General features: G+C 55.8%; 1 protein-coding gene across 1 annotated transcript in view; it reads right to left on the bottom strand.

The window, feature by feature from the left end:
• DNAH5 (dynein axonemal heavy chain 5) overlaps positions 1-14,224 on the bottom strand; it is a 5,853,083-nt gene that overhangs the window by 1,155,962 nt on the left and 4,682,897 nt on the right. The window contains exon 62 of the mRNA XM_085606747.1: positions 12,977-13,112. Coding sequence (XP_085462873.1) covers positions 12,977-13,112 — 136 coding nt within the window. The remainder of the gene's footprint in view (positions 1-12,976; positions 13,113-14,224) is intronic.

The raw sequence follows: 14,224 nt of genomic DNA, 5'->3' as shown, positions 1-14,224 counted from the left end.
CCTTGACCAAGAGAGCCGAAACTTCCTTCTGGAGAAGGGCCAGGTGATCCTCCGACATGTGGTGGTCATGCGGAGGCATGGTGAGGGGGGGGTAGTTTTGAAGGGGCGGTAGTAGCCACTTCGGACTATTTGCAAAACCCACCTGTCCAACGTGATGGTGCGCCAGTGGGGGAGGTGATGGCGAATCCTGCTGCCCACTGGCTTTTGATAGGCCTAAAAGGTCAGACTAGGAGGGTTTGGAGGCTGCTGCAGAGGGGTGGGTTGGTGGACTGGGAGCGACCCTTGACCTTGTTAGGTAGGTTGCTCCCCCACCACACAGCTCCGCCTGTGTGTCCTGACCCTGCCCCAGCTGCCGCTGCTGTAGAAGTTGAGGCCCACCTCCACCCGCAGGCTACCACCTGCGCCTCATCCCTGGTGGCCAGTGGTAGGCCTTAATTTTGTATCACTGTCGCTGTCTGTCTGTCTTTCCCTGTACTGCCCATACTGTCTTCTGGTGTCTGTGACCGCTGTTGCCTGTCTCCCCCCTGTGACTGCATTCTTTCTGTGCCCGTTTTTCTTGCCTTCTGTTCCCCTAGTTGCCCCTTCAATCTGTGCCCTCTTTTGCCTTCTGTTCCCCCTCGCTGCCCCCTGATTTGTGCCCGGTTGCCTTCGGTGCCCTCGCCGCTCCCGTTCCCGCCACTGTGTCCCCTGCGGCCCCGCCCCTCACTGACCATTCGCTGCCCCTGCCTCCTGCCTGCTCCTCCCTCCCACCTCCCCATATATGGCGGCCGTTCCGCTGTCGCACCGCTGGCGCGCCACTGGCGTGCCTAAGGCATGCCCGTCTGCTCCCGTCTGCGCCCTGCGCCAGAACCCCTGGTCCCCGCACCCGCCACGACGACCGCCGCTACGATGCCAGCACACTCCACGCTCTCAACCCCGGATGGACCCACACCTGCTTCAAGGCCGCCCCGAAACGCACACACGGTCCCTTCACCTGCCGGAACTGTAGCTATACCAGCCTCAGGGCTGCTGAACAACCCGCCAAGAAAGACCTCAACCACCTCCGATGCATCCTACTGAACACCCACTCCGCACGCAAACACGCCGTCGAGCTCTGGGACCTGCTCGACACATCATCCCCGGACGTCGCCTTCCTGACAGATACTTGGATGAACGACTCCTCTGCACCCGACATCGCCATAGCCATCCCAGACGGCTACAAGATCACCCTCAGAGACCGCACCAACGGAGTCGGAGGAGGAATCACCATCATCCACAAGAACAGCATCAGGGTCTCGACCAGCAACGACACTCTCAGCACCGCCGAACACATGCATTTCCAGATCCACACAGACCCCAACTCCACCCTCAGAGGCACCCTCGACTCCATCGCTGACTTCTTCAGCACGCACGCCCTGACCTCCACCTACTACGTCCTCCTCGGAGACCTGAACTTTCACCTTGAGAACAACAACGACAGCAACTCGACAACCCTGATCGATAACCTCGCCAACCTCGGACTGAGGCAACTCATCACAATGCCTACCCACTCCGCTGGACACACGCTCGACCCCGTCTTCTCCACAAGCCCCCACGTCTCCTTCAGCCACACCACCGAACTCCTCTAGACCGACCACCACTGCATCCACTTCACCTTCCAGAAACCCACCAAACACCACCGCACCCAACAGATCCCTCGCCGCTGCTGGAGCAAAATCACCGAAGACCAACTACACGCAAACCTCGCTCTCAGCCCACCCACCGAACCCTCCAACACCGACGACGCTGCCCACAACCTCAGACGCTGGATTGACGACTGTGCCAACACCCTCGCCCCGCTGAAGAAACCCCCCCACAGAGAAACCAGCAAGAGGGCCAGCTGGTTCACCCCAGATCTCCTAGCCTCCAAGCGAGCCTGCCGGAAACCAGAGAAGAAATGGCACAGCGAACAGACTCTGGACAGCCATGCAGCCCACAAGGAAGCCACCCGCAACCACCATCACCTCATCAGGACTGCCAAGAGGACCTCCTTCAAAGACCGCCTCGACAACAACACACACAACAGCAAGGAGCTCTTCAACATTGTGAAGGAACTCTCCAACCCCAACACCAACGACATCCCGCCGTCGCAAGCCCTGTATGACTCCCTCGCCACTTTTTTCCACCGCAAGATAGCAGACATCCACGACAGCTTCAACACCCAGACAGCCCCAACAGACAGCAACACAATAGACTCTCCACACACCATCGATCACGACCCCCTTCTAGCCTGGGCCAGCGTGAGCATCGATGACACCATCAAGACCATGAGCACTCGCCACTCCGGCTCCCTGTCAGACCCATTCCCGCACCACATCTTCAACAAAGCCAGCAGCTCGATCGCACCCCACCTGCGCAACGTCATCAATCTCTCCCTCGAGACCGCGACCTTCCCAGAGAGCTGAAAACACGCAGAGATCAACGCCATACTCAAAAAACCCAAGGCAGACCCTACAGACCTCAAGAACTTCCAGCCCATCACTCTGCTCCCGTTCCCGGCCAAGGTCATCGAGAATATCGTCAACAGACAGCTAACCCAATACCTCGAAGAAAACAGAATCCTGGACCCTTCCCAGTCAGGGTTCCGCAGCAACCACAGCACCGAGACCGCCCTCATCGATGCCAACGACGACATCAGGACCCTGCTGGACAACGGTGAGACCGCAGCCCTCATCCTCCTGAACCTCTCTGCCGCCTTCAACACCGTCTGCCAGCGCACACTACGCGCACGCCTCCACGCCATAGGGATCCGAGACAAAGCTCTGGAATGGACCACCTCCTTCCTCTCCGGCAGAACCCAGAGCGTCCGCCTCCCCCCATTCCGATCCGAAGCCTCCGAGAACATCTGCAGCGTACCCCAGGGATCTTCCCTCAGCCCGACACTGTTCAAGATTTACATGGCCCCGCTCGCACACATCGCCCGACAGCACGACCTCAACATAATCTCCTACGTCGACGACACTCAACTGATCCTCTCCCTCACCAAGGACCCCATCACAACCAAAGCCAACCTCCACGAAGGAATGAAGGCCGTCGCCGACTGGATGAAGATCAGCCGACTGAAGCTGAGCACGGACAAAACGGAGGTCCTCATCCTCGGCTCCAACCCTTTAGCATGGGACGACTCCTGGTGGCCGACGGCACTGGGGGCAGCCCCGACACCCACGCAACCTTGGAATCATCCTCGACTCAACGCTCTCCATGACCAAGCAAGTCAATGCCATCTCCTCCTCCTGCTTCAACACCCTCCGCATGCTCCGCAAGATCTACAGGTGGATCCCGACAGATACAAGAAGAACAGTCACCCAGGCCCTCGTCAGCAGCAGACTCAACTACGGAAATGCCGTCTACGCGGGAGCCCCGACCAAGCCCATCAAACGACTGCAACGCATCCAAAATGCCTCGGCACGACTGATCCTCGACGTACCACGCCACGGCCACATCCCCCCCCCTCCTGAGAAACCTGCACTGGCTGTCCGTCAACAAGAGGATATCCTTCAAGCTCCTCATCCACGTACACAAGCCACTCCACAAGACTGGCCCAGCCTACCTCAACAGATGACTTTCCTTCTACATCCCCAACCGCCAGCTCTGCTCCGCCGACCTCGCACTCGCCACCGTCCCGCACATCCGAAGAACAACCACCGGCGGGAGATCCTTCTCCCACCTCACCGCCAAGACCTGGAACACCCTCCCACTGAGCCTACGACAAACCCAAGACCTGCTGACCTTCAGGAGGCTACTCAAGACCTGGCTGTTCGATCAGTAGTGCCCCCCCCCCCCCCTCCCAGCGCCTTGAGACCCTCACGGGTATGTAGTGCGCTCTACAAATGTTTGATTGATTGATTGACTGGCCCGCCCGCTGGCCCCCTGAACCACGGCATTGGTTCCCTCGTCCCCGGCCGCGCAAAGGTTGGGTATCTTGCTGCGGCCTGTGGCTCTGGGTGGGAGGTAGCAGGGCACCCCTTTCGAAGCCACGAAAGGGGCAAAAAGCAGACTGTGCCAGGTGGGTGGAGAGGCCCACAGACTTGGCCGTAGCCCGTGAGTCCTTGAAGCGCTCTAGTGCGTTGTCTGCTTTGTCGCCAAAAAGGCGACGGCCAATAAAGGGTATGTCCATCAAGGTGTTCTGGACATCCCCTGAAAAACCAGTCAAACTCATCCAGGCATAGCGATGAAGCGCTACCGACGTTGAAATGGTTCTGCCCAGAGAGTTGGTGGTATCCAGCCCACAATGTATTGCAAACTTCGCTGCATCCCTCCCGGCGGCAACCGCCTGGGAGAGCACTACCCGGGCCTCCTCCAGACACTGAGGCAGCACTTGTGCCACCGTATCCCACACCGAGTGGGAATAACAGCCCAAGATACATGCAGTGTTTACGGACGGCAGTCCTAAGCTGGCGTAAGAAAAAAATGTCATCCCTAGATGGTCCGGCTTCTTAGATTCCCTTTCCGGTGGAGCAGTAGGGAAGGCGCTTTTGGAAGTGGAGGCTTGTACCACCAAGCTCTCCGGGGTGGGGTGTTGGAAAAGGAAAGTGGGATCGCCCGGAGCCGGGTGGTGGCGTCGGGCAATCATCCTGTCCACGGGAGTCCCCGTGTTGGGCCTGGACCATGTGCCCAAAAGGATTTCGGTAAGGGCCTCATTAAACAGCAACAAGGGCTCCGAAGAGTTCGCAGCTGGTTGAAGCACCTCTGTCAGGAGGTTAGTCCTGACTGCCCCCGTTGGAAGCTCGAGGTTAAGAGCCTCGGCCGCCCTACGCAACACCACTGCGTATGACGCTCCCTCCTCTGTAGCCCTGGTAGGAGGAGACAACATGCCAAGGTGAGGCGAAGTGTCCAAACCACTGGCCTCCCCCAATTCCTCTCTCCAGTCCCGCTCACTGTCCTGATTAGCTAGAGGGTCGCCTGACCCCTCCCAGTCCTCCTCCTCAGTATCTGGGTGCCATTCTGGTTGAAAAGGGGCCTCAGGAGTGAACAGGGGCATACAAAACTCTGTTGGCGCCAGATCCAGTGTTGGACGATGCCAGTCTGGCTCCGGGTCCACATCGGGATGGAGGCTGGGGTCGACGCCGGCCGGGGGACCTACTAGCATCTAACGCGGAAGTGGTGCCGGAGAAAGCAGCGCCGGTGGAGGCGTAATAAGGTCTAGGACCCCCAACCGAGTACAAGGAGCCCGAAGACGCGCCGGTGGGTTCGGCTGCCCAAATATGGCGTGCATCACTTCGTACAGCGTACGAAGCTGGGTGGGAGTCGCTCTTGGTCCTGGAAAGAGAGAGTAACGTGGAGTCGACTCTTCGGGCTCCGGTATGGAGCCACGGGACGGGCACCACCCGCGGGCCTCGTCGGGTCGGCCGACCCACAAGGGGAAGTCGAAGAGTGACGATGTTTCTTCGACTTCTTCTTATGCTTCGACTTACCCGACCCCGAGTGCGAAAACTTCAAAGACTTGTGACCGGAATGGTGGTGGCTCTGCAATCGGTCCTTTGACCTCCCTCGCGACCGGGACCTCGAACTACGCGGAGCCGCCTGCCGGTGCTCAAGCAGCTTTCGGGACAGCTCCTGCAAAGCCTTTGGCGCCATCGACCGGCAGTCGGAGCATGACTGGGAGTCGTGGTCGCGCTTCAGGCTAAAAAGACACACGCGTTGCGGATCCGTCACCGACATCATCCTATAACATGGTTTGAAGCCGGGCATCCCTAGTGCACCTGAGGAGTCGAAGAATCGAAAAAAGAAGTCGACAAAAAGTTAGTCAAAAAATGACTGAGGTACCGCCCTTCCCGGATCTGCGCTGGCTGGCGCAAAAAAAAAAAAGAAAGTCAGCGTGCGACGGCGGCGTCTAGGTAGCTGCCGCAACGTCATCACGGTGACAACAACGCCGACGATGGACGCAGAGCCGACCGACGTCACCTTCCGACGCGCAAAGGTACTGCTGACGAAAAAAACTTTCCGGATCCAGTCTGACCCGAGCAAATGTAAGCATTACGGGATGGCAGAATTTTGATTTTCTGGGGCAGGTGTTATTTTTGAAGGAAAAAAGAGCAATGCTGCTCACAGTCCCTGCACCTCCATCTGAAGGAACGCAGGCGGACAGCAGGTGCATACGTTCACTGCAGAAGAAGGACAGACACGCGTCCCTTGCTGCATACTGCAGTCCCTCCTATCACTGGTGGTGGTGCTCAGTTCGTGTGTGCTTGTGTGCGTGAAGCGGCGTGTGATCGTGCGCACGGATCTCTGGTGCAGTGGCTGTCCTGGGAGTGCTGCCTTCACGAGTACCTGGCAGCGCCCGGTGTGCCAGCCGGTGGGCATGAAACTTACAGTGGTGCTCAGCTCGTGTGTGCGTGAGTGAAGCGGCGTATGATTGCGTGCACGGATGATTGCGTGCAAATGTAAGCATTACGGGATGGCAGAAATTTGATTTTCTGGGGCAGGTGTTATTTTTGAAGGAAAAAAGAGCTATGCTGCTCACATTCCATGCACCTTCAGCTGAAGGGACGCAGAATCAACAGTGGGGGACATCTTAGTGTGTGGGTATTTGTCCACAGGCCATACTTTCCTATCTATTCTCATACTTTATGTTTTTATATAGCATTTGAATCGAGGTACCCAGTTTAATAAGCTTATCACCCGTGGACAGGCGCAAGGCTGGGGCAACCCTGCTGGATTCGAACCGGGGGCTGCACACAGATCTCAGCAGCAAGTGTTTACTTCATTGACCACCAACCTGTGTGATCCTGAGCAAGTCCATTTTTCGTCGGTGCCACACGGGTTCATTGATTTGCAACAGGCAGATAGGCTTAAAAACTCGCTAGCACCCTGTTTAGTGGACAGAAGATGTTGCCTGCTTCCTCCAGGAGTGCAGTGAACTTGGCAGGCGGGCAGCAGGTGCATGCGTTCACTGCAGAAGGACAGACACGTGTCCCTTGCTGCATACTGCAGTCCCTGCTATTACTGGTGGTGGTGAACAAGTTACTTACCTTCGGAAACGATATATCTGTAAGAAACATTAGTTAGTTAGATTCCTCACCTTAGAATATCCCCAGGCGTCAGGTTGGAACCGGAAAGATTTTTCGTCAGCAATACCCTTGCGCGTCGCTAGGCGTTGTCTGCGGCTCCGCGTCCGTCGTCGTGATCACCGGGATGACGTTGTCAGAGTACTTAGACGCCGCCCTCGCGCGCTGACGTCAGTTCTTGTACATAGCTTTCCGCGCCAGGAACGCAGAGCCATGCAAGAGACCGAAACTGGTGCCAAGAATCTAGGGCCCTGAAAGGGATGACCTTAACCCTAGATATCGGTTCGCAGAATGGGGAGGATGGGTGGGGCGGTGAGGAATCTAACTAACTAATGTTTCTTACAGATATATCGTTACCGAAGGTAAGTAACTTGTTCATCTGAAAGAAACACGTTAGTTAGATTCCTCACCTTAGAATAGATATCCCAGCAATACCAACCCCGATGGTGGGTCTGCGAACCAAGATCACACCAGGAAGTCCTGGAGAACAGAACGGCCAAAGAAGCCGTCTCTCCGGACTTGGCTGTCTAGGCAATAATGTTTGGCAAACGTGTGCAGCGAGGCCCATGTTGCTGCCTGACAAATGTCCTGCAAAGGGACTCCCCGTCCCAGGGCAGTAGTTGCCGCTGTGGCCGAGTGGAATGGACCCTCAGCCCCACAGGAGGTTCCTTCTTAGCTAAGGAATAACAGGCCTTAATGCACAAAACGACCCACCGAGATATGCCTCGCTTGTGCACCGCCCGCCCCTTCTTAGCGCCCACGTAGCCAACAAAGAGTTGGTCGTCCACCCGGAACTGTTTTGTGCGGTCCAGATAGAAGGACAGCGCCCGTTTTGGGTCCAGACGGTGGAGCCTCTTTCGAGGGATGCGGAGGCAGAAAGAAGGTGGGCAATGTAACAGATTGGCCGATGTGAAAAGCAGTTACCACCTTGGGGGGAAAGGAAGGATGAGTCCTGAGAACAACCTTGTCTGGATGGACAAAAAGGAAAGGAGGCTTAGAAGCTAGAGCCTGGAGCTCACTCACCCTTCTAGCAGAGGTATTGGCAACCAGGAAAGCAGTCTTAAGAGTCAGTAGACGAACGGGACAATTATGAAGTGGCTCAAAGGGAGCGCACATCAGATAGGTCAACACTAGGTTCAAATCCCACTGAGGCATTACGAAAGGGACAGGAGGAAACATGTGAGGAATGCCCTTAAAGAATCGAGAAACAACAGGGGATTTAAAAAGAGAAGGCTGATCAGGAAGCCGTAAGAAAGCAGAAATAGCTGAAAGGTATCCCTTGAGGGTGCCCAGAGCAGAGCCCTGCTGGGCCAGGGAAAGAAGAAAGAGGAGAACCTCAGAAAGAGGGGCGGAAAGGGGATCCACAGCCTTTGCTGTGCACCATGCCACAAATCTGTTCCACCTGCAGGCGTATACCGATTTTGTGGAGGGACGCCTGGCTGCCAGAATGACATTACAGACTTCAGGAGGCAAGTCAAAAGGCATCAACAGTCGCCGCTCAATCTCCACGCATGGAGGTGGAGGCTGGACAGGTTCGGGTGGAGGACCGTCCCCTGCTGCTGCGACAGAAGGTCCTCCTTAAGAGGCAGTCGAATCGGGGGATCGATCGATAGACTGAGTAGCTCGGGATACCAGTATCTTCGTGCCCAATCCGGAGCCACAAGGATGACTTGGGCCCGGTCGCGCCTGATTTTCTTCAGCACTCTGGGCAGAAGTGGTATAGGGGGAAAGGCGCACAACTGACCGCAACTCCACTCGCGACAAAAAGCGTCTCTGAGCGAGTGCCGCCTTGGAAATTCCAACGCGCAGAACTGATGACATTGCGCGTTGTCTTTGGTGGAGAATAGATCTAACCAAGGCTCTCCCCGTTGCCGAAAGAGTCCTTGCGCCATATCCAAGTTCAGACGCCATTTGTGATCCATCATGCACCGGCGGCTGATTTCGTCCGCTCTGGCGTTCAGAGAGCCCGCCAGGTGTTGAACCACCAGGGTGATGCCCTGATGTTCCAGCCATGACCAGAGGCGCAGAGCCTCCTGACAAAGGGTCCACGACCCCACCCCGCCCTGTTTGTTGCAATACCACATGGCGGTGGTGTTGTCCGTGAACACCTGCACTACACTCCCCCGAACAGAGGGAAGAATGCCTTCAGTGCAAGTCGGATCGCCCGCAGCTCCAATAGGTTGATATGGAGCCGGGACTCCGCCGGAAACCAGAGGCCTCTGATCTCTGCCTCTCCCATGTGGCCCCCCATCCCAGGAGGGACGCATCCGTCACCACTACGTGCTCCGGTTGGGGTAGGGAGAGGGATCTGCCACTGACCCAATCGCGGTCCGTGAGCCACCACTGCAACTGTCTTGCAGTGCCCTCCAAGATCAAGACATGGTTGGACAGGTTGCCCCGATGTTGAGCCCACTGGAACTTCAGGTCTCACTGCAGAGCCCACATCCGCCACCTGGCGTGATGTGCCAGCAGGATGCAGGAGGCCATTAGACCCAGCAGCCGCAGGACCATCCTGACCGAAACTCGGGATAAAGGCTGAAAGATCAGAATCAGAGCCTGAATATCCCGAACCCGCTGTTCTGGAGGATAGACTTGAAACAGCGCCGAGTCCAGAACCGCTCCAATGAAAAGAAGCTTCTGGGAGGGACTCAGATGCAACTTCGGAATGTTGATGGAGAACCCCAGCTAATGCAGGAGGTCGGCCATAGTCTGGAGGTGGGAGACGACTGCCTGGGGTGAGCCCGCCTTCAACAACCAGTCGTCAAGATAGGGGAGGACTGGAACCCCTAATCTGCGCAGATGAGCTGTGACCACCGCCATCCCTTTCGTGAACACCCGAGGGGCACTGGTGAGGCCGAAGGGGAGCACGGTAAACTGAAAGTACTCGTGGCCTACCGTGAACCGCAGGTAACGCCGGTGGGCCGGCAGGACGGGGATGTGGAAATATGCGTCCTGCAAGTCCAACGCTACCATCCAGTCTCCAGGGTCTAGGGCAGCCAGAACCTGAGCTAAGGTGAGCATCTTGAACTTCTCCTTCCGGAGGAAGGCGTTGACGCTCCTGAGGTCAAAGATAGGGCGTAGGCCCCCTTTGCCCTTCATGGGAACCAGAAAGTAGTGGGAGTAACAACCCCGACCTACCTCTGGGCCAGGAACGCGCTTGATGGCCCCCTTGGCCAAGAGGGCCGTAACTTCCTCCTGCAGAAGTTGCAAGTGATCCCCCGACATGCGGTGGTACTGCGGTGGCATGGCTGGAGGGGAGGGAGTAGCCCCTTCGGACGATTTGCAGCACCCACCTGTCCGATGTGATGGTACGCCAGTGAAGCAGGTGATGGCGAACTTTGCCTCCCACTGGCATGGAATGGGCCTGAAAGGTCGGACTAGGAAGGCTTTGAGGCAGATGCTGCGGGAGCAGATGTGGGCTGACCGGCTCTGTCCCCCTGCTCCGCCTCGGTGGAATCCACGTCCGCGACCACGTTGAGGATGGTTCTGTGGCCTATGGCTAGACGGACGTGCGGGGGCGCCCCTTCCTTGGCCACGAAAGGGGCGAAAAGCGGAAGTTTGCAGGCGCGGGACGAGAGGCCCAAGGACTTGGCCGTAGTCCTGGAGTCCTTAAAGTGCTCCAGCGCACTATCCGCTTTGTCGCCAAAAAGGCGACGACCATCGAAGGGTATGTCCATGAGTGTGCTCTGGACATCCCCGGAGAAATTTGTGGCTCTCAGGCAGGCGTAGCGATGAATCGCCACCATCGTCACAATCGCCCTACCTAGCGAGTCCGTGGTGTCAAGCCCACATCGAATTAAGTACCGTGCTGCATCCCGCCCCTCAGCAAGAGCCTGGGCGAGCCGTGTCCGGGCCTCCTCTGGACACTGGGGCAGCACATCCGCCACCGGATCCCTCAAGGAGTGGGTGTAACGGTCCAAAAGGCACGTGGTATTAATGGACCGCAACCCCAAACTGAGGGAGGAAAACAGTTTCTTCCCAAACTGCTCCAACATTTTGGATTCCCGATCCGGAGGAGCTGACGGGAATGCGATCTGGGACGTAGAGGCCTGGATAACCAGACTCTCTGGGGTGGGGTGCACTGACAGAAAGCTGGGGTCGCCCGGAGCAGGGCGGTGGCGCCGGGCCACGTTCTGGTCCACAGGAGTGACTGTGGAGGGCTTGGACAAAGTACCCATCAGAACGTCAGTGAGTGCCTCATTGACCTGCAGTAGAGGCTCCGAAGAGCTTACTGGTGGTTGAAGCACCTCAGTGAGGAGGTTAGTCCTCACGCCCTCTGCAGGGAGCTCCAGGTGAAGGGCTTTGGCAGCCCAGCGCAGCACCACAGAATGGGTTGCACCCTCCTCGTAGCCACGGAGGGAGGAGAGATGAAGCCATTGTCAGTTGAAGTGTCGAGACCACTGGCATCCCCCAGCTCGTCTGCCCAGTCCTGAATGAACTGGCACTGCTGTGCCAGAGGGTCCTCAGACCCCTCCCAGTCGTCCCCATCATCCGACTCCTGGTAGAAAGGTTGAAAGGACAGAGCCGGGCGGTAGATGAATTGCTCCGACGCCGGACCCAGACCGGGGCTAAAACTGTGGACGACGTCGTCCGAAGACGGCGCTGGGGGCGGAACCATAGGGGTCGGCGCCGGCAGAGGGGTCGTAAGGTCAACCAGCGTCGACCGGGATCCAGGCCTGGATCCCACGGGGGCCTGCGGCGTCGTGACCGAAGTCGACGACGGCGCCGGGGCCGAAGCCGCCGGCTTGCTAGGCCTCACAAGCGGACCCGCAGTGCCCGAAGGCGCGCCCACATGCCACGGCGGTCGGAGCGAGGCTCCTCATGGCCACGAGGAAGTCTCAAACCTCGTCCGGAGTCGTGTTAGGCCCAGGGACCGGAGGTTATTGTTACGCGACTCCTGCGGCCCCGACGGAGCTGCGCGGGTGGTGTCACCAGAACCCTCAGCCGAGTCGCGCGACCGGCGAGGGGAGTCAGAAGAGCGATGTCGCCTCTTTGACGTCTTCTTACTGTGCCTCGACTTACCTGAATGCGAGGACTTCGAACCCGACGAGCGGTGATGACTTCGGCTCCGTGACCGGTCCCTCGACCTCCTCCTCGACCGGGACCTCGAGCGGCGCGGAGCCGACTGCCGGTGCTCGAGGAGCTTGCGGGACCGCTCCCGCCTAGCCTTCGAGGTCAAGGCCCGGCAGCCGGGGCACGACTGAGCATCATGGTCGGCCCCATGGCAGTAGAGACACCGACGGTGTTACAGGCGTCGCACGGCTTGAAACCGGGCATCCCTACCGGCACCAGGAGTCGAGGTCGACTCTAAAGAAGAACCAAAAAAGTCCAAAAAGTTTAGTCAAAAAGTGACTAAAGGGTATGCTCTTCCCGGATCTGCGCTTACTGGTGCGGAAAAAAGAAGAACTGATGTCAGCGCACGATGGCGGCGTCTAAGTACTCCGACGACGTCATCCCGGCGATCATGACGCTGACGACGGACGCGGAGCCGCATACGACGCCTAGCAACGCACAAGGGTATTGCTGACGAAAAATCTTTCCGGATCCAGCCTGACGCCTGGGGATATTCTAAGGTAAGGAATCTAACTAACGTGTTTCTTTCAGATACAGAGAGACCTTCTCGGATGCCTAAAGTTAGTGATTGTTGAGGATTTAATGCTGGGTAAAAGGACAAGATTCTTACTTCTCACTGGGCAGGCCATTAGTTTTCCAATTATGAACGATGCATAAATAGAAAAAAAATGAATTTGCTGTGTTTTTCGAATCTGGTGGCATACAGATAGCTTCCATAACAAGTGTTTGGATTCTGAAGACTGACATCATGCATCCTCCTTCTGTTATGTTCAGGAGTTATTGGGTGAGTACTCCAGTGCGTTGCATATTCTAAAACTCGTTCTTCCCCAGACCATCAGTGCTTCATTCCAAAACTGTTTCTAAAAGATATTACATACCAACAAGCCTTTTTGTCTGTGCAGCAAACTCTTTACTTTGTTCGGTCCACCGTTCCTTCTCACCAGCCAACCCGCAAATCAGACTGGAGGCCGTCTGCATCTTATGTCTGCAACGATCAGCGTCTTCCACCAGGGTCTAAAAAGGAGAGAACAGATGCATTACAAACCTCCTGACATTTTGATTAATACGTGAATGGCATTCAAATTAGCGGCATAAGATACCAACACGGAGACGGGCCTCAGGTTTCGCTGAACAAAACTATCAACCCTTCTAAGATCCAGCAACCCTTCTAAGATCCAGCAGTTTTGCCAGAACAGTAGATACAGCTGGTCCAAATGAAAATATTTCCCTGTTACCCGAAGTTCTAGTGAGTTTGTGCAAATTTTTCAGTGTTGTCAGGAAAAAAGTTCAAGTGCAATATCTAGGAAGCAACAATGATCATTAAATAATTCTTTCAAGGGTTTATCCCTTTAGGCTTGTGACATCTTTAGGGCTCACAGTTTAAAGGAACAAGAGATAAACTAGGGGTGTTCACAAGATTTTAAGCACTTATGAATAAGGATGCGCTTATGTGTCTACAGATGCATTTACACCATACAAGAACATGGATGGACTCTCGGCTACTGGTAATACAGACTCAATTAATTATTCGTTGTCCTTCTTTCCCATTGTGTATGCACAAACAAGAAAAAACGGAAAGACAGTGTGTTAACCTGCACAAAAGGTGCAGAATGGCTAAACTCTTAATCCAGGCAAAGACCTCCTTCCATTGCTGAGTAGAAGCATGACTGGCATAAACAACAATTTAGTAAAGTGAAAAGACCCACTGCCTAGGTAGCAGTCTTTCTTCCTCTGAACCTTTAGAAGGGGGATAATCCGGTGGTGAAATGCAGACTCATTTGATAAGACAGCAACCTGTTTTATTCAACTGGTACTTCAATGGCCTTACATTCACACGCACTAACTGAATACATTATTTTAAGGTCTTAAGTAATCGTTCCACAATCCCATTGATCTCATAATTGGACAACACACATACTTTATGTAGAATTCCATATCCTGCCTGATTCCACTCCACCTCATTGGAACATAATTGTACCTCACGGTCTGACAACCAAGTCTTTGGAAAGCTTTCCCTCTGATATATGCTCTCCAGCAAGTTTAAGACTCCCTTGAAGCTAGTGTCTGCAACACACTTTATCCAAGGCCATTTCAATAATAAATCCACCACACAAATAGATATGGAG

This window comes from Triturus cristatus, chromosome 5_2, assembly GCF_964204655.1.
Source record: "Triturus cristatus chromosome 5_2, aTriCri1.1, whole genome shotgun sequence".
Classification (NCBI taxonomy): Eukaryota; Metazoa; Chordata; class Amphibia; order Caudata; family Salamandridae; genus Triturus; species Triturus cristatus.
The sequence above is the reverse complement of the archived record's forward strand: the minus strand, read 5'-3'. Positions and strand labels throughout refer to the sequence as shown.